Raw genomic sequence first — 26,813 nt, 5'->3', positions numbered from 1 at the left:
CCCACTACTTTGGGAGAGGAACTCAATATTTAAAATTGCAGATTTGCATTATTCTCCAGACTGAGATATAGTAGTGGAAGTTACAAATTGAAATTTATCACTGAGTCAATGGCTATTTTTAAGTTTTTTATAACTCAGATTTCTACTTTCTCACTTCACTGCAAAATTTCACAAGGAGGAAAACATCTTCATAAAGCTATATGTAGATTAAACTATTGTGACAAATTATAATGGAAACAATGCTGAAGAAATTTTATTAAAATCTGTACACACCAGTCCTAAATCACATACAAATGAATTAGTGTCATAATTACAGGCTTTCCATATCATTGCAGAAGCCAGTTTAAATGGATAAGAGAATACTTACCTCACAAACAAATCTGGATGTGCAAAAAAATCTGCATACATTTCCAACAAAGACCGTCTTTCCAAGATAAATGTGGGAAGAACCACCTGCAAGAGGATCAGCATTTTTTTTTTAAGTAATATGAAAAATCTCAATGGCATCTTCAAAATTAAAACAAAAAAATGTGGCTCTGCACAAGAGATCTAAATTGTAAACCAATGATGGGACAAAACAAGGTGGCGTACACTTTTCAAAGGAAGGAAATGGAAGAAATCTCAAATTATGCTCCTAACAGACAGTAGTTATATTTCCATCATTAGGATACTCATTATTGATTCCAGTTATTTTAAAAAACAACAGAAATTGAGCAGCTTTCCAGAAATTTAAATAAACAAAGTAACAATTTGTCTATTAATTTGATAATTTGTTCATCAACGAATCACTGAGCACACTTGGATGAAATATTAAAATATTATTTTCCCAATGGGTCCAAACCAAAGCAATAAGGATATGGGAGATTTACTAGAAACTCTATTACCTTTCAGAGTGGTGATTCACTGAAAAACACGTGGTGCATCAGCCTCACCTTTGTAAGGTCCATGCCTAATCGGACTTGAGACAGGAGATGCATGATGACACTCTTATGCTCTTCCACAGATTCCCCTTCACCCTCATCATCCCTCTCATCGTGCGTATCAAACAGCTCTGAGAATGAAAACAAGCAATTGGAACTTATATTTAAAAAGGTGACTAGAGTATTTATAAATCACTGACGCTTTTCAAAATTTGGTTTTACTAATTAAAGTAGCTGTAGTCCTTAAATTAAAAAAAGTGCTAGAAAACCTCAGCAGGTCTGGCAGCAGCTATGGAGAGAGAAACAGAGTTAAAAGTTTGAGTCCAATAGGATTTCTTCAGAATGGTAACTGTAGTTCTTGGCTTTTATTTAAGTGATTCTTTCACGAGATATGGGCATTACTGGTCAGACCAGCATTTGTTCCCCATCCGTAATTGCCTTTGAGAAGGTAGCGGTGAACCACCTTCTTGAACCGCTTCAATCCATGTGGAGTCAGTACACCCACGGTGCTATTAGAAAGGGAGTTCTAGGAATTTTGATCCAGCAACAGTGAAGCAACGGCAATATATTTCCAAGTCAGGATGGTGTAGGGCTTGGACAAGAACTTATAGGTGATGGTGTTCTTATGCATTTGCTGCCAATGTCCTTCTAGGTGGTAGAGGTTATAGGTTTCAAATGTGCCCTCAAAAGAGCCTTGGTGAGTTGTTGCAATGCATCTTGTAGATGGTATATACTGCTGCACTGTGTATTGGTGGTAGAGGGAGTGAATGTTTAAAGTGTGGATGGGGTGCCAATCAAGTGGGCCATTCCGTCCTGGATGGCATAAAGCTTCGTGGTGTTCGTGGAACTGCACTCATCCAGACAGGTGGAGAGTATTCCATCACACTCCTGACTTGTGCCTTGTGGTTGATGCACAGGCTTTGGGGAGACAAGAGGTAAATTACTTGTTGCAGAATTTCCAGGCCCTGACCTCTTCATGTAGCCACAGTATTTATATGGCTGGTCCAGTTCAGTTTGTGGTCAATGGTAACCTCAGGATGTGATAAGCGGGGGATTCAGCGATGGTAATGCCATTGAATGTCAAGGGGAGATGGTTATCATAGAATTGTTATGGCATAGAAGGAGGCCATTCGGCAGATAGAGTCTGCACAAGCTCTCCAAAAGAGCATTATGACAGTGCTATTCTTCCACTTTTTCCTTGTACCCTAGCACATGTTTCTATTCAAATAATCATCTATTGCCTTCTTGAATGCCTTGATTGAACCTGCCTCCACCACACTTACAGGCAGTGCATTCCAGGCTCGAACCACTCTTATGTGAAAAAGTTTTTTCTCACATCACATCTGCTTCTTTTGCAAATCACTTTAAATCTGTGCCGTCTCATTCTCGATCCCTTATCGAGCAGGAACAGTTTCTCCCTATCCACTCTATCCAGCCCCCTCATGATTTTGAACACCTCTATCAAATCTCCTCTTAGCTTTTGCCTATCCAAGGAGAACAGTCCCAACCTCTCCAATCTATCTTCATAACTCAAGTTTCTCATTCCCGGAGCTGGTCATTGTCTGGCACTTGTGTGGCGTGAATGTCAATTATCAGCCCAAGCCTGAATGCTATCCAGGTCTTGCTGTGTATGGACACGAACTGCTTCAGTGTCTGAGTTGTCGCAAATGATAATGAACATTGTGCAATCAGCAACGAACATCCCCACTAACGACCTTACGATGGAGGGAAGTCATTGATGAATCTGCTAAAGATGGTTGGGCCTCAGACACGACCCCGAGGAACTCCTGCAGCAATGTCCCAGGATTGAGATGACTGAGCTCCAACAACCATGACCATCTTCTTTTGTGGTAAGTATGACTCCAACCAGCAGAACGCGCCCCCCCGATTCCCATTGACTCGGGTTTTGCAGGAGCTCCTTGATCAGATGCTGCCTTGATTTCAAGGGAAGTCACTCTCATCTCACCTCTCGAGTTCAGCTCTTTCATTCATGTTTGAACTAAGGCTGTAATGAGGTCAGGAGCTCAGTTGCTCTGGTGGAACTCAAACAGAGTGTCAGTGAGCAGGTTATTGCTAAGCAAATGCTGCTTGACAGCACTGTTGATGACCTCTTCCATCACTTTATTGGTGATCGAGAGTAGACTGATGGGGTGGCAATTGGCCGGATTGGATTTGTCCTGCTTTTTTTTTTGTGGACAGGACATACCTGGGTAATCTTCCAATTTGCCAGGTAGATGCCATTGTCGTAGCTGTACTAGAACAGCTTGGCTAGGGGCACGGCTAGTTCTGGAGCACAAGTCCTCAGGAATATTGCTGGAATGTTGTGAGAGCCCACAGCCTTTGCAGTAACCTGTGCATTCAACTGTTCTGTGGTATCACATGGAGTGATTCGAATTGGCTGAAGACTGGCATCTGTGATGCTATGGACCTCAGGAGGTGGCCGAGATGGATCATCTACTTGGTGTGAGGTCATGCACTTTGGTAGGAATAGAGGCATAGACTATTTTCTAAATGGGGAGAGAATTCAGAGATCTGGAGTGGAAAGGGACTTGGGAGTCATAGTCCAGGATTCTCTTAAGGTTAACTTGCAGGTTGAGTCAGTAGTTAGGAAGGCAAAGGTTGGCATTTATTTCGAGAGGACTAGAATATAAAAGCAGGGATGTGCTGCTGAGGCTTTATAAGGCTCTGGTCAGACCACATTTAGAATATTGTGAGCAATTTTGGGCCCCGTATCTCAGGAAGGATGTTCTGGCCCCAGAGAGGGTCCAGAGGAGGTTCACGAGAACGATCCCAGGAATGAAAGGCTGAACATACGAGGAACGTTTGAAGACTCTGGGTCTATACTTGATGGAGTTTAGAAAGATGAGGGGGGAACTGATTGAAACTTACAGGACACTGAAAGGCCTGGATAGAGTGGATGTGGGGAAGATGTTTCCATTAGTAGGAGAGACTAGGACCCAAGGGCACAGCCTCAGAGTAAAGGGAAGAACTTTTAGAACAGAGATGAGGAGAAACTTCTTTAGCCAGAGAGTGGCGAATCTATGGAATTCATTGCCACAGAAGGCTGTGGAGGCCAGGTCATTGAGTGTATTTAAGACCGAGATAGATAGGTTCTTAAAAAACAAAGATAAAAACAAAAAACTGTGGATACTGGAAATCCAAAACCAAAACAGAATTACCTGGAAAAACTCAGCAGGTCTGGCAGCATCAGCAGAGAAGAAAAGAGTTGAGGTTTCGAGTCCTCATGACCCTTCAGCAGAACTGGGTGAATCCAAGGAGAGGGGTGAAATATAAGCTGGTTTAACGTGTTGTGGGGGTGGTGGTTTGGGTGGGGGGAGAGAAGTGGAGGGGGTGGTATGGTTGTAGGGACAAGCAAGCTGTGATAGGAGCAGATAATCAAAAGATGTCACAGACAAAAGAACACAGGTGTTGAAGTTGGTGATATTATCTAAATGAATGTGCTAATTAAGAATGGATGGTAGGGCACTCAAGGTATAGCTCTAGTGGGGGTGGGTGGGGCATAAAAGATTTAAAAATAATGGAAATAGGTGGGAAAAGAAAAATCTATATAAATTATTGGAAAAAACAAAAGGAAGGGGGAAGACACAGAAAGGGGGTGGGGATGGAGGAGGGAGCTCAAGACCTAGAAGTTGTTGAATTCAATATTCAGTCCGGAAGGCTGTAAAGTGCCTAGTCGGAAGATGAGGTGCTGTTCCTCCAGTTTGCGTTGGGCTTCACTGGAACAATGCAGCAAGCCAAGGACAGACGTGTGGGCAAGAGAGCAGGGTGGAGTGTTAAAATGGCAAGCGACAGGGAGGTTTGTGTCATTCTTGCGGACAGACCACAGGTGTTCTGCAAAGCGGTCACCCAGTTTACGTTTGGTCTCTCCAATTTAGAGGAGACAGCATTGGGAGCAACGAATGCAGTAGACTAAGTTGGGGGAAATGCAAGTGAAATGCTGCTTCACTTAAAAGGAGTGTTTGGGCCCTTGGACGGTGAGGAGAGAGGAAGTGAAGAGGCAGGTGTTACATCTTCTGCGTGGGCATGGGGAGGTGCCATAGGTGGGGGTTGAGGAGTAGGGGGTGATGGAGGAGTGGACCAGGGTGTCCCGGAGGGAACGATCCCTACGGAATGCCACCAGGGGGGTGAAGGGAAGATGTGTTTGGTGGTGGCATCATGCTGGAGTTGGCGCAAATGGCGGAGGATGATCCTTTGAATACGGAGGCTGGTGGGGTGATAAGTGAGGACAAGGGGGTCCCTATCATGTTTCTGAGAGGGAGGAGAAGGCGTGAGGGCGGATGCGCGGGAGATGGGCCGGACATGGTTGAGGACCCTGTCAACAACCGTGGGTGGAAAATCCTCTCTCCTCACCGTCCAAAGGCCCAAACACTTCGTTCAAGTGAAGCAGCATTTCACTTGCATTTCCCCCCAACTTAGTCTACTGCATTCGTTGCTCCCAATGTGGTCTCCTCTACATTGGAGAGACCAAACGTAAACTGGGTGACCACTTTGCAGAACACCTGCAGTCTGTCCGCAAGAATGACACAAACCTCCCTGTCGCTTGTCATTTTAACACTCCACCCTGCTCTCTTGCCCACACGTCTGTCCTTGGCTTGCTGCATTGTTCCAGTGAAGCCCAACTCAAACTGGAGGAACAGCACCTCATCTTCCGACTAGGCACTTTACAGCCTTCCGGACTGAATATTGAATTCAACAACTTTAGATCTTGAACTCCCTCCTCCATCCCCACCCCCTTTTTGTTTCTTCCCCCTTCCTTTTGTTTTTTCCAATAATTTATATAGATTTTTCTTTTCCCACCTATTTCCATTATTTTTAAATCTTTTATGCCCCACCCACCTCCACTAGAGCTATACCTTGAGTGCCCTACCAACCATTCTTAATTAGCACATTCGTTTAGATAATATCACCAACTTCAACACCTATGTGTTCTTTTGTCTGTGACATCTTTTGATTATCTGCCCCTATCACTACTTGCTTGTCCCTACAACACCACCCCCCTCCACTTCTCTCCCCACACCCAACACCTCCCCACACCTTAAACCAGTTTATATTTCACCCCTCTCCTTGGATTCACCCAGTTCTGCTGAAGGGTCATGAGGACTTGAAACGTCAACTCTTTTCTTCTCCGCCGATGCTGCCAGACCTGCTGAGTTTTTCCAAGTAATTCTGTTATTGTTATAGATAGGTTCTTGATTGGTAAGGGGATCAAAGGTTACGGGAAGAAGGCGGGAAAATGGGGTTGAGAAACTTATCAGTCATGATTGAATGGTGGAGCAGACCCGATGGGCCGAATGGCCTAATTTCTACTCCTATGTCTTATAGTCTACTTCTGGCTAAAGATAGTTGCAGTGATGTGCTGGGCTCCCCCATCATGAGGATGTGGATATCTGTGGAGCTCTCTCTTCCTGTTATTGTTTAATTGTCCACCACCATTCACGACTGGATGTGGCAGGACTGCAGAGCTTGGATTTGATCTATTGTAGGATCGCTTAGCTCTGTCTATGGCATTCTGCTTACGCTCTTTGGCGTGCAAATAGTCCTGCGTTGTATCTTCATCAGATTGACACCTCATTTTTAGGTATGCCTGGTGTTGCTGGCTCCTGGAATGCTTGCCTCCACTCATCATTGAACCAGGGTTGATCCCCCAGTTTGATGGTAATGGTAGAGTGGGGATTATGCCAGGCTATGAGGTTACAGATCGTGGTTGAATATAATTCTTCTGCTGATTGCCCACAGTGCCTCATGGATGCCCAATTTGAGCTGCTAAATATTTCTGAAATCTATCCCATGAGCATGGTGGTATTGCACACAACACAATGGAAGGTATCCCATTGTGAAGATGGGACTTCGTTTCCACAAGGACTGTGCAGTGGTCGCTCCTACCAATATTGTCATGGACAGATATATCTGTGGTAGGTAGATAGGGGAGGGTAAGCTCAAGTGGGTTTTTTCCTCTTGCATCTTGCCAGCTCAGTCAGTAGTGGTTCTATTGAGTCACTGTGGGTGATGGAATGGACATTAAAGACCCCCAGCCGAGTACATTCTGTGCCCTTGCCACCTGCAGTCCTTCTTCCAAGTGGTGTTCAACATAGATGAGTATGGATTCATCAGCTCAGGATGGTAGGCAGCAATCAGGTTTCTTTGTCCATGTTTTTAAGAGCCAACCACATTGCTGGGATCTGGATGTAGGCCAGGTAATGATGGCAGATGGGTTTTTACGACAATTGATAATGGTTTCATTAGGCTTTTGATTCCAGATTTTTATCAAATTCAAATTCCACCATCTACCCCGATTCGAACTCGGGTCCCTAGAGCATTACCCTGGGTCTCTGAATTACTAGTGACAATACCACTACACCGTTGCCTTCCCTTACCCAGGGAGAGTGTCTGGGACATTGTATGATTCCATGAGCATGACTATTTCAGAGTGTTGTTTGATTAGTTTGTGGGACAGCTGTCCCTGGTTTGGCACAAGCCCCCAGATATTAGTGAGGAGGACTTTGCAGGGTCAACAGGACTGGGTGTGCCATTGTTGTTTCCAATGCCTAGGTTTGATGGATCATTCATGGCAGAATTGCTAATACAAATGATAATGATTATTAATAATCTGTTAAATTAATTAATTTTTAGTTTAATAACACTCCTGGTGTCCACGAAGAACCAATTCCAGCATTATGCACAATGTAAGTGGACAGCAGCAAGGTCAGTGCATGAAATGACTGTTTTGTCCAGGTTATGGTTGCGAACTTTGACAATCCCAGTATTACATCAGTCAAAACAAAAATCTGAAGATTGAAGTGACTGGTCTGATTTTGGAATCCATTTGCTAATCTATTTCATTGAAGGTTTTATGTCCAGCATTTATGTGCCTTTTGAGATGAGTTTCTGGTTAAAGTTGATTAATGGGGATGCCTGGAACGCTGATATATGGCAAAAAAAAATCATTGTAAGCTTTTTTTGTGTATGTTGTAATACTCCACAAATAGAGCAGCTATTAAAAATATTGCATGGGACATGCACTGCCTCTCTGCAAACCTTACTTCCCTTTGTCACGAATTTTAATCATGCTTCTCTGTTAATTGTTATCATTGTAAATTGCTCTTTCAACATTTCCCAGTTTTCCCACATCAATGGTCAGAATGTAGTTACAGCCTCTTGCCAGTAAGTGGCTCTAAAATGAGTTTCTGAAATCTCTCCAAACTGTTGCCCTCCTGTATATAAAAACTTGCATTTACTGACCAACTGTGGATAACACCATAAATAAATGCACACACAATATGTGAAATTCGTGAAAAAATTCAATAGTGCTAATACACGCATGTGTTTGTATAAAAACCTGCAAAGCAAGCAGCAGAAAAGACAGTAAAAGATCAAAGAATTCTGGAATTAATGAACCATTATTCACGTTTGCAGAGATGTCCTTAAAAAAGTCCCGAATGTTATCTTGTTCAGTTAAACATACCTTTTTAACTACGCTGCCTTTTTCATGGAGATACTCAGAAAAGATACAAATTAACTTCAGCATCTGTTAAGATTTGTAATTTTTTAGCCTTCATAATAAAAGATCAGCCTACTGAACAGGTATAACGGTCTGTCCATTCAATATTGAAGACAAGAAGATAGTATAACCGGCCCCTCTCAGAAAGCTTTTGGTAGGAAATACAAGTTGCAGTATTTTCATTCAAAATATTTTTAAGTAGCACTCTAGTAATGAAGCAATGGACATTTAACATTAGGGGACCAACTCAAAGAGTTTTTAATTCTTCTCAATTTAAGAAAAGGACACAGTTTAGCAAAAACACACCTGCATCATTTGTTCCATTAGACATGGACGAATTCAGTGATTCTGTCGTGTCTGGTCGCTTCAGACTGCCACCTGTGCTGCCATGTGTGATCGCTACTGGAGATATTGAGCTACAAAAAATCAAAAATTCCAATGTCAAATATAAAGTTTATTTGATGTAGCTTTGAAACTTTCCTGTAGTGAGTGGTAAATAGTGCAGTTATTTCTAATATTCAACACCATGATTATATAGTTTCAAACAATCTTTCAACCCTTTAAGAACTACCATGAGTTCAACTTACAATCTTCACAGTTAATTTTCTCATGTGCACTAATAACAATAAAAAGGCATAGCGAGCATTTATGACATAAGCTAAATAATGCTGGATACAACGTCGTATAAAAGGGAGAACTGTATTACAAGGTTGTTTGTTGGTACTGAATTATCAAGCTATTGTGGCTTAAGTGTACGCTGTAAGAAGTTATTCAGGAAAAATTACTTTCAAAAGTCCGAGCATCTTGAACAGTGATTGGCAAGCTAGGCTAATGAATAGGCTGCATGGGTAGCCCTCCTTCATCTCCATGGGCCACAAGATTGAAATCGTGTACGTGCACTAACCATAACCCCATAATACACGCCGAATATTTCATAATGAGTTACAGAAAATGCTTAATCATACATATATTGATAGTCATCAACTTCAAATAGTAAAAACAAAATAAATATTTATGCTTGCCTTACCTACATTGTACTCAGTGCGACTTCTGGTTGGATCTATCCTCTGCAAGCTTTCTTAGAATAGGACTCAGGGGTGTACTGATGCTTCGCAATTCAGCACCGAGGCTTACATCTGTTAGAGTGTTGAGCTTCTTCCATTTGATGTGTCCCATAGCAGAAAAAGTCTGCTCACGGGTGTATGGTGATCCAAAGATTGACATTGACTTTGCAATGCAATGCTGGAGAACTGGATCGGGGATATTCAACCAAGGTTCTTGTATACCTCTCCTCTTTATCTGGTTAATTTTGTCTTCATTCAGGGTAGGAACACAAATTAATTCCTCCTCAAACTTCCTTTTCTCAACCCCAAGCCTTTGACATACTATGCTAGATTTGCTCAGATCAAATTCAAATGGATTTGAGAGCAATGAGAGGAAGGGCTTCAGATCACTGAGAGAAGAAAAAGGGCTCTCAAAATGCTCTGCCACTGTAGACAACACTTGTAACTCTTTCGAGTATAAACCCGTTTCCATCTGTTTCAGATGAAGTTACATTGTTTCATAGTTTGCCATTGTGAGATTTGAACTCTTGATCTTGGGGTTACAAACCCAGTACCATAACCACTTGGCTATTCAGGCCAAGCTAGACAACACTTGTATGTGAACTGATGGATCATAGTCATTTCCTTGATCAGAGTTCCAGCATTTTTTCAAATTTGGGAACGGAGTAGATATTAACTACAGGTGTGGCATGAATTTTCTGACACTAGCAACTAGTGTGGGCAAGAGGTAATTTTTTCCCCCCTGCAATGACTCATTCAATCAGTACAGGTGACCAGTGATGTCAGCGAGAAAAGCCACGTCCAAAATCCAGTTTTCTTTTAACTCTGCGTACATTTGAGATTTCTGAATGAGGAACTGCTGGATTTCTGGTAGAAGTGCCAGGAAGCAGACCAGTACTTTACCACGGCTTAGCCAGTGCACTTCAGTGCATAACAAAGTCTCCATATTCTGTTTCAATTTGGTCCACAAGTTCCACAAACTAACGGTAATGCAGGGGGCGAGTGTGTACGAAGTTAACAATCTGTACCACTTTGTCCATTACAGCTTTCAGTCTGTCTCACTGGTCATATTTAGCAAAGAGCAGTCCTTGATGTATTATGCTATGTACACCAAATATGTCAGGTGCACAAGCTTTCAACCAAGCTACAAATCCATGGTGTGTTCCTTTCATGGAGGGGCACCCATCTGTTGTAACTGATACAACTTTTTCCAAAGGTAACTTGTGCCTCGAAACAAAGTAAATGCCTCGAAAAATACTGAGCGCCATGCTTGCTCATATATTCAAGAGATCTAAAAATTCTTCTGACATGTTCAGATCACTATCAACACAACAAACCCACATACAGAGCTGAGCAATGTTGTCAATATCTTTGCATTTATTCAGCTCTATACTGATAACCTCAATTGAATGTACAGTTCTGAGACGCTGCTCTGCCAGATTGGCAGCTATATCTTACACTCTGCGACTCAGTGTGTGTGCCTGCTGAGTTGCAGACATTTAACATATCTGATCATTTTCTCTTGGTTTTTAAACCCACCAAATAAAACATCCAAGGATTCAATGATGCATTGTTTCACTAATTCGCCATCTGAGAATGGCTTTCCGTTTTTTCCAAGTAACCAAGCAGAATGAAAGCTAGCCAAAGTCACTGTGTCACTCTCATTTAATGCTCATCTAAGTGCCTGCTCCTGGGCTTCCAAGAATGCCTTCAGATTTGGAAGCTGTTGAGCACATTGGGCAGAACCTACTGGAAATTTTGCGATGTATGAGGAATGATGTGTTTCATAATGTCTCTTAACATCATTTTTTTTGGAACTGATATCAACTCGTTGCAAATTAAGCAAAATGGCCTCCCTTTCTGTTCAATAACAAAATAATCCAGTTCCTAACTCTCATTTACCATTCTGCCGTTGTCATCGATTTTCCTCTTTTTGGTTACTTCTTCTTCCTCTGTACTTTTTGATTTTGCACTAGATTCTCCTTTATCATGCCACTTCAATGCAAAGCAATCCATGGGGGCAAATTAAATTGTCACCAAAAGTGTCAAAAGCTCAACCTCCCGCATCCATCGGCAAACACCATGTGTGATCTGAACGAAATCTCTGGGATTGATTCATGGCTTGTCACTCTCTATTCATCAGGAGTTAAAACATATAGCTGCCAGTGTGTGCTTACTAAATTACCACCAAAAGTGCACCTTCCTGCACCCACAGCCAACCACGGCACTCTCCCAGGTAATTTTGCTAATTGCATTTGCTGACCCACAATTCATAGGGCATGCTGATTGAGCCATAGCAGCGAACCTTGTGGCCAGAATATTGCGTAGGCGTGTGGGGGCGGGCCCAACACATCGATGCGCAAAATGACACGCGATGTCAGGCGTGCATCTGGATGTCAATGCGTATCATTTAGATCTTTCGTTTGGTGGATGTGCGCCCGCTGAACTGTCAAAGACTGATTAAAGCCCTTAGGGAAGTAATTTAGATAATTAACAGTGCTGACTATCTAACCTTAAGGTTGGCGGGCAGGCGAAGAGCCCAAGTGGCCTTCACGTCTTTCAGGAAAACTCATCCATGGTCGGTTTTCTGAAGGTCTTATAAACTCAATTAATTTTTGCACACTGTCACATGAAGGGACATGTCTAAATAATTTTTAGCTTTATTATTTATAAATTTTTATTATGTGCTTAATCTCTCTGAGACAGCTCCATGCCTCAGGGAGATTTCTGGGCTCTTTCACACTAATGTGCAAAAAAGCGCAGCCCCAACTCTCCCTCCTCCCCCTGCCCACACAGGTAGCACTGAGTGTTACCAGCCGTGTGTCACGCTGGGCGGGCCTTAATTGGCCTGCCCACGTAAAATGGCGGCATGCAGCTGATCATGGGTGGCGATCAGCTCTGCGCCCACCCACTCCCACCCAGCCCACCTAACATAGTTAAGTTTCTGGTCTGTGTGCGGGTAAGAGTTGACAAAATGTTTTGCGTACTCAGAACCCCTTTGGGCCGCATGCAACCTGTGGGCCGCAGATTGCCCACCACTGATCTAGAACATGCAAGAATAGATATATATGCAGTTCTTTTACATAATTTTCTCATTTTTGAGCAATTGGAGGAGATGTAGAAATGTAACAGGTAACTTCTCCATATTTTGAAAAAGACAATAATATTAAACAAAGCTTAAAGCAACTAAGGAAAGACATACACAACAAAAACTAATTTTAAAAGTGCATTTCAAACCATCCAGAACATTTAATGCAAATTTAAAGTCTGATAATCGCTTTCTAAGGCAGTGGTTCTCAACCTTTCTGCTTCTGAGGCCACCACCTCCTGCATTATAAATATTCCATGGTCCTCAGTAAACACAAATACTACTTCTGTATAAAAATTAGTTATACAATTGAACATATATAATTGGTATTTTTGTATTATATATTTAATGCAAAACTTGTTGCTGGTGCTGACCAACAATCCTCAATTTTCAGTACTCAAACCTAATGTCACATGGCTTCCCTCCTCAATTAATACCCACTTTTTAGAAATCTACGATTGCGTGCAAATGCTAACACTGAAGGAATGTTTTGTAAACTGGCTATAAATTTTACCAGTTGCATGTGTTAAATTCTACCACTACCACTAACCACCCCCTGCCCCACTATCCCCCAAAAAACCCTCACACCCAACTCACCATAAGGCAGAGGAAGATATAGGACATGACGTCAGATGACTGAAGCACAATGGTACCTTCACCTCCCTCCATTGTGGCCGACTGTCATGTGACAGTATCTGTCCAGTTGAACTTGTGTTGAGATTTCAACATCTTTAAAAGTACTAAGCAATTTTTCATGTAGCTAGGCATCTCAAAACACTTCACAGGGTGAATTACCTTCAAAATGCAGTGACCCTACTTAGGTAGGCAAACTTGCTGAAACAAACATAGGTATTTCTTCCGGATAGGAAGTAACCAATTTATGGGTACAAGTTGTATTTGTTCTAAACATTCTCTGGTTATTTTTGATGGACTCTTTAGACCATCTCACAGATCTCAGGTTGAGGCCAAAAACGTCTACATGAAGACCGGTGCCTCAAGGAGCTATGTGACCTAGATAACACATTTTAAAAATAATAGACAATTGACTGTACTGTGTCTTTGTTATCTCCAGCAAGGGCTGCAGGATTCCTGGAACTTGGGATAGAGAGAGACTTTATTGCTGGGAAACCACAGCCTTAGCATTTCTTCTAAAACTGCTTCTATAATCTCAGAACTACTCTTTCTTATGGCTATATTATTAAGACTACCATTCCCGAGTGTGGGATGGAAACAGATTCAATTGTGGCTTTCAAATAGGACTTGGATAATTATCTGGAGAAAAAAAATTTCAGGGCTATGGCGGAAAAAGTGAGCTCTTCCAGAGAGCTGGCATGGACATGACAGGCCAAATGGCCTCCTATGCTGTAACCATTCTATGATCCTAATCTTTGTTCTAAAGTATTCTTTATTCATTGTGTTTTTTTTTAATATCATACAAATGCTCCCCTGAAGACTCAACCATAAAGGCTACCAAATTCTGAAATTTGATCTAAAATTGGTACCAATATAGCCAGTCAGGGCAACGAATGGGACAATTGCCTCTGCTTCTGTGGTAGGGATGGGTAAAAGATTCACACCTGACTACTTCAGCAAACCCTGTTGAAAATGTGAACGTACGGACTTTGAGTAAGGAAAGAAATCAGTTCAGCGGCAATATTCCCCTTTCCCCATCCCATGGTCAACTGGCCAGCTAATAATCACTGCATGGCTAACATAAATAATGGCCACTTGGACAAAGTAACGAGGCAAATTTCATCTGCCTAGCAAAATGTACCAACTGTATTGATAGCACCATTTACAAAACCATCATTGAATACGTGTCTTTACACCATAAAAAACAGCAAAAAGCATATTGAAACCAGTTAAGAGTATAATAATTCTAACCCACAAAAAGACAAAAAGGGGACAATTCAAACATTTTTGATCTTGTACGATGACAGCATTTAGCAATATCTTAATTACATTATCTAAGTATCTTTCACACTTATGAACATAAGAATTAGGAACAGAAGTGGGCCAATCAACCTCTTGAGCCTGCTCCACCATTCGATAAGATCATGGCTGATCTGACTGCGCCCTCAACTCTATTTTCTTGTGTACCCTCTATACCCCTTGACTCTCTTGTCAATCAAGAATCCATCTAACTCAGTCTTAAAAATATTCAATAGCTCTGCCCTCGACTGCTTTTTGGGGAAAAGAACTCCACAGAATAACGACCCTCTGCGAAAAAAATATTCTCCTCATGTCTGTCTTAAATGGGAGACCCCTTATTTGTAAACTGTGTCCCCTAGTTCTAGTCTCTGCCACAAGGGGAACATCCTTTCTGCATTCATTCTGTCAAGTCCCCTCGGGAGCTTATATGTTTCAATAAGATCATCTCTCATTCTTCTAAAGTCCAATGGATACAGGCCCAACCTTTCCTCATAAGACAACTTCCCTACTATTGCATTCCATTCTCCTTACAATAAATACTTCATTTGTCTTCCTAATCACTTGCTTTACCTGCATACTAACAATTTATGTGCCAGCACACTCAGATCCCTCTGTACCTCAGAGTTCTGCAAGTTCGCTCTATTTAAATAATATGCTGCATTTCTATTCTTCCTGCTTAAGTGTACAAGTTCACATTTTCCCACATTATACTCCATCTGCCAAATTTTTGCCCACTCGCTTAATCTAACGAAATCCCTTTGCAGACTCCTTATGCCCTCTTCACAACTTACTCTCCTTCCTATCTTTGTCATCAGCAAATTTAGTAACCATACATTTGGACCCTTCAGCCAAGTCACTGATGCAGATTGTAAATTGTTGAGCCCCAGTACCAATCCCTGTGGCACTCCACTTTGCCAACCCGAAAATGACCCATTTATGTCTGCTCTGTTTCCTGTTAGCTAACAAATCATCTATCCATGATAGCAAGCTACTCCCTAAACCATGAACTCTTATTTTGTGCAGTAACCCTTGATGTGTCAGCACCTTGTCAAATGTCTTCTGGAAATCCCAGTACACTGCATCTACAGGTTCCCCATTATCCACATTGCTTGTTACTTCCTCAAAGAACTCCAATAAATTAGTCAAACACAATTTCCCTTTCACAAAACCACGGTGAATCTGCCTGATTGCATTTAGATTTTCTAAGTGCCCTTCTATAACCCCCTTAACAGATTCCAGCATTTTCCCTATAACAGATATTATATAATTTCCTGTCTCCCTCCTTTCTTAACAGAGGAGTTAAATTTGCTAAGTTCCAATCTAATGGTACGTTTACAGAGTCTGGGGAATTCTGGAAAATTAAAACCAATGCATCTACTATCTCAACAGCCACTTCTTTTAAGACCTTAAGGACCTGGGCACTTGTCAGCCTTTAGTTCCCTTTCCCTGGTGATTGTAATTGTTTCAAGTTCCTCCGTCCCTTTCACCTGGTTTACAATTATTTCTGCGACGTTATTTGTGTCTTCTATAGTGAAGACAGACAAAATGGCAGCTGCCATTTCTTTATTTTCCATTATTAATTCCCCAGACTCTCACTCTGGAGGACCAACACTCACTTTAGTTACTCTTCCTTTTTAAATATCTGCGGAAACTCTTAATATCTGCTTTTACATTTCTAGCTTTCTCTCACACATTAATTCTCCCTCCTTATTTTTTTGGTCATTCTTTGCGGTGTATTTATATTCTGTCCAACCTTCTGCCCTGCCACTAATATTCACAGAATTGTACACTTTTTCTTTCAAAATGATATTATCTTTAACTTCCTTAGTTAGACACAGATGGTCTGTCCTTTCTCTAGAGTTTCTCTTTCATATTGGAATGTATCTTTGCTGAGTTTTATGAACTATCTCCTTAAAACGTTTGCCACTGCATCTCTACTGAACTGTCCTTTAACCTCATTCCCAGTTTCCTTTAGCCAGCTATCTTCACACCCTTTTAAATGCCTTTATTTAAGTTTAAAACATGAGTCTTAGACACACGCTTCTCTCTCTCAAACAGAATGTGAAGTTAATCATGTTATGATCACTGCTGGTACCAAGGCACACTTTTACTGTGAAGTCATTAATTAATCCTGTCTCACTGCATATTATTGAGTTGGGAATAGCCTGCTCTCTGGTTGATTCTAGAACATGCCGCTCTAGGAAACAGTTCCAAAAACATTCTGTGATCTCAGCTTCAAGGCTACCTTTACCAATCTGATTCATCTAGTTTATATATAGATTAAAATCATCCATGATTATTGCTGTACCATTCTCAGAAAGCCTCCATTATTTCTTCCTGTATAAAGTATCCTACAGGAAAGTTACTGTAAGGGGATCTATTCCACAAGTGGCTTCTTACTGTTGCTATTTCTTATCTCTACCCAAACTGATTCTGCATCTTGATCTTTAGAAGTAAGATCATCTCTCGCTAGTGTACTGTCATACTTAATTAACAGAGCTAACCCACCTTCTTTTCCTAGCTTCCTAACCTTTCAAAATGTCACGTACCCTTGAAGATTAAGGTCTCAGCCTTTGTCATCTTGCAGCCATGTTTCTGTAATGGTTATCAGATCATACATTTTTATTTCTATTTGAGTTGAAAATTCATCAGTTTTGTTACAAATGCTACGCGCATTCAGATTCAGAGCCTTTAGTTCTGTCTTTTTATTATTTTTGCAACCTATAGCCTCTGACCCTTCCCGCCGTGCTCTGATTATCATTACCCTCATTGCTACTTTGCTCTCTTGCCTTGGCCCCTCTATAATTTATCACATTTTCCCTCACTTGACCCCTTGCCCCCGCTTTTTAGTTTGAAACCCTCCCTACCACCCTAGTTATTTGACTTGCCAGAACACTGATCCCAGCACAATTCAAATGAAGTGAAAAGGACACAAATTTTACCATGTAAACCAAGGTGACTAAAGATTAATTTTTCAAAACTTTAGGGAGTTTAGGCCCAGAATCCAAATATTTAACTTTATACCTTTAAATCTTTGGCCAATTGACAAGGATAGGCACAATGAGACCATTATTATATTGGTTACTGTAGCTGATTGTATGTAAATGCTGATCACTGTTAAAATACTAATTGCAAATTTTATATCACAAATATCTTCTGCCAACTAGAATTGCAATTTAAAATATGCATATACCCTTAGATACAATATACTCTGTGCAAGATGTTACGTTTTCTATATAGATCTTAACACCCTTGTGAATTTTAAGAGAAGCTACAAAGAAATTATACAGTGCAGAGCAACTTTTAAAAAACTTTGTTTCCACATATATATTGGCAGGTGGTCAGCTAGTATATGCAGTTTCCCCAAGTTCACTTGTGATTTAAAGGGGCAGTGACAACCCCCCCTCCCCGAGGCAATTTTATAAACATACCAAGGGCAAGAGGATAACCAAGGGAAAGAGTTAGGGCCCATTAGGGACCAAAGTGACAACTTGTGCGCAGAGCCGGGGGACTGTGGTGGGTTTTTTTCGAATTCGTTCATGGGATGTGGGATATCTCTGGCTCAGCTGGCATTTATTGCCCATCCCTAATTGCACCCTCGCTCAGAGGGCATTTAAGAGCTGACCGTGTCGCTGTGCGGGGTCTGGAGTCACACGTAGGCCAGACCGGGTGAGGGCGGCAGATTTCCCTTCCTTCCCTAGAGTGACATCAGTGAACCCAGATGGGCTTTTCCGACGATGGTTTCGTGGTCGTCATCACCTACTCCGTGTGCAGGAAGGGGGATTTGCTCGACTGCCCGACTTGCTGAGGCCCCAGCGGGTTCACACGTGACCGCACTGCTCCGATTCTGCAGTTATTGCTGCCATTAATGAAATTGAGTACTGAATCTTGTGTTGTGAAATCCATTCGTTCTGCGTCTCTGTGTGCTATGTAAGCTTGTAAGTCTGTGAACACTTAAGGCGCAGGACACTCCACTGCTTGTTACATTTGTTCCTGTCTACTAACCAGGGCGGGACCCTCTTGGAGCATTGCAATAGGTCGCCAGATCAATTCATGTGCCAGTGAACAGTCGATTTGTGTTAGTCAGTCAGTTTCAACCAGAAAAGAACATAAGAAAGTAGGAACAGGAGAAGACCATTTGGCCCCTCGAGCCTGCTCTGTCATTCAATAAGATCCTGGTTGATCTTGTGTTTCATTTTTCACTTTCCCATCTACTCCCGATAATCTTTGTTTCCCTTGCCTAACAAGAAAATCTCCACCTCTGCCTTAATAATATTCCGTGATCCCATCTCTACCGCCTTCTGAGGCAGTGAGTTCCAAAGTCACGCAGCCCTCAGAAAAAAATTTCTCCTCATCTCTGTCCTAAAAAGGTGACCCCTAATTTTAAAACAGTGCCCCCTAGTTCTGGACTCACCCACAAGAGGAAACATCCTTTCCATGTCCACCTTGTCGAAACCATTCAGGATCTTGTAAACTTCAATCAAATCACCTCTCACTCTTCTAAACTCCAGTGGAAACAAGCCCAGACTGTCTAACCTTTCCTCATAAGACAACCCACTCACTCCAGGTATCAATCAAGTATCAATCCGCTGAACAGCCACCAATGCATTTACAACCTTCCTTAAATAAGGAGACCAAAATTGCACACAGTATTCAAGGTGCGGTCTCACTAACGTCCTGTATAACTGAAGCATAACACCCTTACTTTTATATTCAATCCCTCTCGTAATAAAGAATACCATTAGCCTTCTAATTACTTGCTGTACCTGCATACTAACTTTTTGTGACTCATGTACTAGAACACCTAGATCCTTCAGTACCTCAGAATTGTGCAGCCATTCTCCATTTAAGTGATACTCTGCTTTTTTGTTCTTCCTGCCAAAGTGAACAATTTCACACTTCACCCATTAAACTCCATTTGCCAGGTTTTTGCCCACTCACTCAACCCATCCACATCCATTTGTAATCTAATGTCCTCTTCACAGCATACTTTCCTACCTAGCTGTGTCATCTGCAAATTTAGCTATCATGCCTTCACTCCCCTCATCTAAGTCATTGATGTAAATTGTAAAAAGTTGAGGCCCTGTGAGACTCCACATACTGCCAATCCGAAAAAGACCCATTTATCCATACTCTCTGCTTTCTGCCAGCCAGCTAATCTTCTTTCCATACGTTACCCCCTACACCATGAGCTTTTATTTTTCGCAACAACCTTTGATGCGGCACCTTATTAAATGCCTTCTAGAAATCCAAGTACAGCACATCTACAGGCTCCCCTTTATCCACAGTGCATGTTACTCCTTCAAAAAAACTCCCAATAAATTGGTTAAACATGATTATCCTTTCACAAAATCATGCTGACTCTTTCCGATTGCCTTGAGCTCTTCTAAGTGCCGAGCTATAACCTCCTTGATGATCGATTCTAATGCCTTCCCTGGAACAGATGTCAAGCCAAGTGGCCTATAGTTTCCTGTTTTCTGCCTCCCTCCCTTCTTGAATAGAGGGGTTGTATTTGCAACTTTCCAGCCTGATGGAACCTTTCAAGAATCTAGCGAATTTTGGAAAATTAACACCAGCGCATCGACTAGCTCATTAGCCACCTCGAGACCCTCGGATGTAGCACTTGGGGACCCGGAGATTTGCCAGCCGCAACCCAATCAATGTGCTCAGTACCGTTTCCCTAGTGATTTCAATTTCACCAAAGTTCCTCTCTTCCCACCTCCTGATTTTCAGCTTTTAATTGTCTTCTTAAGGAGCAACTAGGGATGGGCAATAAATGCTGGCCCGGCCAGCGAAGCCCACATCCCATGAATGAACACAGACGCAAAATGGGATTAAAATAATTAGGTACTTGTTTGACCGGCACAGACTCGATGGGCTGAAGGGCCTTTTTCTGTGCTGTAGACCTCTATGACTCAAAATACTGATCTTCATTTTATCCACATTTTAAACATTTTCATTCTTTTGGTAAAATGTTTATACATTCTAATTTGAAGAAGAAATGAGATCTTCACTGTGCTCTGGAAATAATGGCGCCTACCTTTGAAAAAATACATTTTAAGGAATCCTGTGTGCATTATGAAATTAGACTAGTTAAATTTACCATTGTTGGTTATAACCTGTGCCAAAATTGTGGTATGTTGTGAATACATTGTCACTGCAGATGAACAAAACTGGCCAAACAATCCTGTTTGATCTCAATGCCTTTACATTATTTCAGCTTTTTTATGACAATACAACAGCAGGCGTGTTTACTGTAATAAAATCTCCCAAGGCTCTTCATAGCAGTGTTACCAGGCAAAATTTGGCACCTAACTGCACAAAAATCCATCAGGACAGGTGTAAGTCGTTTTTCAGAAGTGTCTTAAAGAAGGAGAGAGATAGAGAAGCAGAGTTGTTTTGGGAGGGAATTCCAGAGCTTAGAAGCTACACAACTGAAGGCATAGCAACAAATAGTGAGGGTGAAGAAAATCACAGATGCATAAGAGATCAAAATGAGTATTCACATGGAAAAACATGGGTTGATAAGAAAGAGCCAGCATGGATTTCTAAAGGGGAAATTGTGTTCAACTAACTTGAGCTTTTTGAGAGGTAACAGAAAAGGTCGATGAATGTTGATGTGGTGTACATTTGACTTGCAAAAGGCATTTGACAGCGCCACACAACCAACTTGTGAGAAAAGATATTGCTCGTGGAATAAAAAGGGCAAAATTGGCTGAAAAATAGGAAGCAGAGAGTAATGGTCAATGGGTATTTTTCAAGCTGGAGGAAGGTTTGTAGTGGAGTTCGCCAGGGTTTGGTGATGGCACCCTTGCTTTACCTGATATATATTAATGATCCAGGTCTTAGTGTGCATTCAAAATTTGTGGATGATACAAACACTTGGGAGTGTTGTGAACTGAGAGGAGGACGGTGTGGAGCTTCAAGGGGACGTAGAGTTGGTGGAGTGGGCAGATAGGTGGCAGATGAAGTTCAATGTGGAGAAGTGTGAGGTGATGCAGGGAGGGAAGCAGCCATGCATTAGGGAAACCTTGTATAAAGTGACCATTCCTCTGTACCTGAGACAGTTCAGACAGCCAAATTGTCTTGCTTGGAGTCAGACCTCCACCTTATCTGTCTACTCAAGCAACGTAGAGGCATGGAAGTGCCACCAAATGCTCCAGAGCTTTTCACTCCCTGGGCACAGACTGCAAATGTGAACATTTTGGCGGACTGCAGAGCAATTAAGACAACTGGGCGTGTTGTACACTCTCCTTGCGAAAGCTGGCCATGGTGCAGTCACCGATGGAGGCACTCATAGCCCCTTGTAATGTCATCATTCAGGTTTGGACAAGTCTCCCCCATGGCTCAAACTAATAGCACAGTTTTGCAGCGTGGGTTAGGAGAATGCCTGCATTTGACCTGGGAGCATAGCATGAAGTCCAGTGGGCAAAGTTGTTTCCAATTGGTCAGCTGGAGTGGGGTGGAGGTGGGTGGGGTTTCAGGCAGCTATGCAGTGCACAAATCTCTGGCCAACCAAGAGGTGGCCAGCAGTCTCTTGGGTGCATTAAGGGGCCCTCAGGCTTAACCAAGGGAGGTTCTTAGTACACCCAAGCTAACCCATGTGTCTCTCTTTCATCCTGCAGGAGTAGTACATCTGCAGCATGGAGCCTGGTGACCTAGCTGTATGCCTGATGGCTTACACAGAGTGGAGACAAAGGAGAAGAGAATGACGGAGGTGCCTGGCTGGGCAAATGGAGGAGCAGCACCCTCAGGAAGAAGGGGTGGTTGGGGCTCCTGTGCACACCGCTGAAGGGCCACAGTGAGCGGTCACTGGTTGATGCCTAGCTAGAGCCAGGGTCTACAGGTGGTGCTCGTCATCCTGCAGATGACCGAGAACCAGTGTCGCCGAAGACTGCACATGTCCAGGGAACAGGTCAGTCACATCTGCCACCTGCTGCAGGATATGGCGATATGGCGACATGGGGACATAGAGGGGATCCACAGCCAGTGGCCATGAAAGTAACTGTGGCGCTCAATTTCTATGCCAGTGGCTCCTTTCAGGGCTCCACAGGTGACCTCTTGGGATATCATAAGCCTCCACACACAAATGCATCAAGGTGGTCATGGACGCCATCTTCGCAAAGGCACACAGCTTTGTACATTTCACCCAGAATCAAGAAAACCATGATGCAGGAGCGCTGGGGTTTGCCCAGATCTCAGGTGCAGGGTGCCATCGACTGCACTCATATGGTGCTTGGATCTCTGTGGCAACAAGCAATCAACTACATCAACTGCAAGGGCTTCCACTCATTGGATCTTCAGCTGGTGTGCAACCACCACAAACATATCCTGTAGGTTTGCGCACAGTTCCTAGGGAGTGTGCATGACTCCTACATTCACAGTAGGTCTCAGATCCATGATACCTTCCAGCGTCCACAGACGCTGCAGGGTTGGCTCCTTGGGGACAAGGGCTACTGGCAGAAGACGTGGCTGATGGCACCTGTATGGCGGCCTCAGAGTGCAGCATAGAGAAGGTACAATGAGGCTCATGCTGCAACTTGCACCTTGGTGGTGCAAACCATCGGAGTGTAGGACTAGTCTGGAGCAGCCCTGCAATACAGCCTACAGAGGGTGTCACGCATCGTCATCGCCTGCCGCGCTCTTTACAGCCTGGCGCTGAAATGGAGAGAGGTGCTGGCTGAGGAAGAGATGGAGGAGCTGCATGTCTCCTCCGATAAGGAGGACATCGGCGGCGATGGGGGTAAGGAGATCCTCAAAGGCGATGATGGTGATGAGGCCATCGCACTGGCCAGATGAGGCAGGCACGCTTGGGAGTCACTCATAACTGGTAGATTCGTGCAGAATGATGATGACATGCAGTGAGAAGACACCAAAGATCCTCACATTGCATCTGTGAACATTTGACTCCAGTCTGGCTGATGGCAGCACACATACTCTCTGATAAGGCTCCTATCATGGAGACACTGCAGATGCCCATAGTCCCTACATTCAGGAGGATGGCTACGACATGCAGTGGGAACATTCTGTAAATCCATTCTTTTTTATTCATTTGTGGAATTTGGGCATCGCTGGCTAGGCCAGCATTTATTGCCCATCCCTAATTGCCCTTAAGGGTGGTGGTGAACTGCTTTCTTGAACCACTGCAGTCCATGTGGTGTAGGTACAGGCACAGTGCTGTTAGGGAGGGAGTTCCAGGATTGTGACCCAGTATTAGTGAAGGAACGGTGATATATTTCCAAGTCAGGGTGGTGAGCAGCTTGGAAGGGAACTTCCAGATGGTGGTGTTCCAATGTATCCGCTACCCTTATCCTTCTAGATGGTAGCAGTCATGGGTTTGGAAGGTTCTGCCTAAGGAGCCTTGGTGAGTTTCTGCAGAACATCTTGTCAATGGTACACACGGCTGACACCATGCGTCAGTGGGGGAGGTAGTTGAGTGTTTGTGGAAGGAGTGTCAATCAAGCAGGTTGCTTTGTCCTGTTTGGTGTCAAGCTTCTTGAGTGTTGCTGGAGCTGTACTCATCGAGGCAAGTGGGGAGTATTCCATCACACTCCTGACTTTTGCCTTGTAGCTAGTGGACAGGCTTTTGGGGGGGGGGGGGCGGAGTTACTCACTGCAGGATCCCTAGCCTCTGACCTGCTCTTGTAGCCACACGATTCACATAGCTTAAGTGAATGTCTGAATCCTGTCTGGCTGATGGCACCTTGCTTGAACTCTGTGAACAGATTCATATCATGGAGAGGCAGCAGGGAAACTTTAACTCCTCCTGATCCTATGGCACCCTTTGTGAGTTGAACCCTTCAGGACCACACTGTAACCAGACACAGATGCGGCTGGGATGGGGGGCCAGCCGCACCTCAAAAAGGTACTGGAAGCACACAGAATGATGGAACACTGTGCTGTAAGCCCAGGGCATTCTGGCAGCAAAGATAAGCCCCACCGAGGTGCAGGCATGACTGATGATGTGACCAGTGACAGTAAAGGTACACCATCAGTGTGCTGAGAAATTTGCACAAAGCATAAGGAAGAGCCCCTGGACTGAGACACCTGCCGTTACCTTGTGCAGGGACCAAGGTTTCACATCTGAGTAACACAAACACCGCTCATCAGAACAAGGAGCCATAGACAGGGAGACATTCTTGAGAGTTTATTGACAATAGTGAACAGTATGTACAAGTGATTAACAGCCATGCCCAGGCTGTGCAACTACATCTTCTTAGCGAGCCCCACGCTCCTGATCTATGGGCAACCGGTGCGGAAGGGGGTCAGGAAGGAGGAGGACCTCCTTGTGAACCTGCTCCTGGGCCTGGCCAAGTTGGCCATTAACAGGTCAAGGCAGTGGGTGAGTCAAGGACGGGGGAGTCCCGCCCAATTGTTTGTCCCTCTTCCGCGGCTACGTTTGCAGCCGGATGTCCCTGGAGAGGGAGCACGCGGTGTCTGCTGGCACACACGAGGCCTTCCGTGCTCGGTGGGCACCGCGGGGACTGGGGTGTTTTGTTGACCCCTTTAATCTCATTTTGATTTAAAGTTTGTAAGGTTCCTTTAAACTTTGTTCTTGGTTTTACAGCTGACCTGAATTACGGGCTGTGCCTGATTTATCCCAATTTTGTTGATTTGGTTTAATTGTTTTGACTCTATAAGAGTTACATCTTCTTAGTGCTTGGCCTAAATAGCCAAGTGGTTATGGTACTGGGCTTGTAACCCCAAGATCAAGAGTTCAAATCTCACAATGGCAAACTATGAAACAATGTAACTTCATCTGAATAGGAACAGATGGAAATGGGTTTGTACTCGAAAGAGTTACATCTTCTTAGCTTTAGTTTGATTGTTTTAACTCAATAAGAGTTACATCTTCTTAGCTTTCCTAGCCCTGCTGCTAAGACTTGGTGCTCCCCCGACATTCACAGCAGAGGTGGAGGCAGCCTGCTGATTGCTATGCTGTGTCTGTGATTATCTTGATGGGCACACTCTGGAGAGCCTAGACCTGGAGGGTCCCTAGCCTGCTTTTGTGGTCCTACTGTGTGGCAGTGGCACCTGCACCCTCCTTGGCTTGTGGAGCTGGAGCTGCTGAGGTCACAGGAAGAGGGGATTAGGATGGGATAGACACTCCCGGAGACACCTGGGTGGATGTCCCCGGAGTTTGCACCTGCTGATCATCCTCCCTACGAGTGTCTGACTCCTTGAGTAGAAGGGGAAGCTGTAGTGAGATCGAGCTGCCCCGTACCCCTCTCGTATTGACACTGTTGGAGGCCAACTATGATGTTGGTGATGTAGTTCACCCTGCGCAGCAGTGCAGGACCGATGTCCTGGCCCAAGATCTCCGTGGCGGCCGCCATCCTACCAGTGTTGACCTCAGTGCGTTGGCATGCTGATGCCATTGCCTCAGACAGAGTTCTTCATCGTTCCTTACGATTGGTGGAGTGCAGTGGACGTCCCTTCCTGATGCTCCTGAGCTTGCCTTTGCAGCTCCAGCAACTGAGGTATGACCAAGCCCAGAGGCATGCCATCTGACTCAGACTCAGTAGATTTCTGGCCCCCAGCAGTCCTCCGAGTGCCAGACACTTGGGAAGTCCCTGCCACCGCCTGTGGATCAGACAGTGCGACGTGATCACCAGATTGTGATCTAAAGCATGGTCCCACAGAGGCATGTGTCTCTGCACAGGTGGAGGGTGTGGGTGAGCGCTGTGATGGGTTTCAGCAGATTCCTCTTCTGAGGTGTCTTTGGAGCTTGAGTCGAGCATCTGGGTCATGGACTCCCTCGGCTGTTTCCCAGATATGCCTGCGAAAGTGAGAGAGATAATTAGAGCATGAAGTGGCCTGTAAAACAGGGCAGATCACTAACAGCATGGTTGCCTGGTGGATGTTGCACTGCTGGATTCTCACTTGGTTAAGCACTGTCAACCTCACCGTCAGCACAGGAATAGTCCAGATCTTCACCGGCTAGCTGTATGACTCTATTCTCAAAGTCTGTGAAGACCTTGATGTCAGGTGACCTCTCCCTCTTGTTGTGTGCCAACTTATCCTGCATGAATACAGATGAAGAGTGTGTAAGTGGGATGCCTGCCAGGCCAGATGATAAGTATGCCTGGCATGTGTGGGTGGTGAGCGGTGCCATGGACAGGGTGAGGATAATGAAGGTGTGTGTGAGACAGTGAATGATAATGTCCCTTGAATTGGCAGTGAGTGAGACCCCTGTAGATGTGTGTTGGGTTTGTGAGTGTGTGTGTTGAGAGTGATTAGAAGAATGACTTACCCTGGTGGAACGGAGATCATCATTCATCCCCTTTAGT

General features: G+C 43.7%; 1 protein-coding gene across 10 annotated transcripts in view; it reads right to left on the bottom strand.

Annotated features, from left to right (window-relative positions):
- osbpl9 (oxysterol binding protein-like 9) overlaps positions 1 to 26,813 on the bottom strand; it is a 289,515-nt gene that overhangs the window by 23,575 nt on the left and 239,127 nt on the right. For all 10 annotated transcript variants that reach the window (XM_041208298.1, XM_041208299.1, XM_041208300.1 and 7 more), the window contains 3 exons: positions 8,746 to 8,855; positions 933 to 1,051; positions 368 to 453 (listed from right to left, as the gene is read on the bottom strand). In XM_041208298.1, coding sequence (XP_041064232.1) covers positions 368 to 453; positions 933 to 1,051; positions 8,746 to 8,855 — 315 coding nt within the window. The remainder of the gene's footprint in view (positions 1 to 367; positions 454 to 932; positions 1,052 to 8,745; positions 8,856 to 26,813) is intronic.

The sequence above is a fragment of the Carcharodon carcharias genome, chromosome 16 (assembly GCF_017639515.1).
Source record: "Carcharodon carcharias isolate sCarCar2 chromosome 16, sCarCar2.pri, whole genome shotgun sequence".
Lineage (NCBI taxonomy): Eukaryota > Metazoa > Chordata > Chondrichthyes > Lamniformes > Lamnidae > Carcharodon > Carcharodon carcharias.
This window is presented reverse-complemented; position numbering and strand designations above follow the sequence as displayed.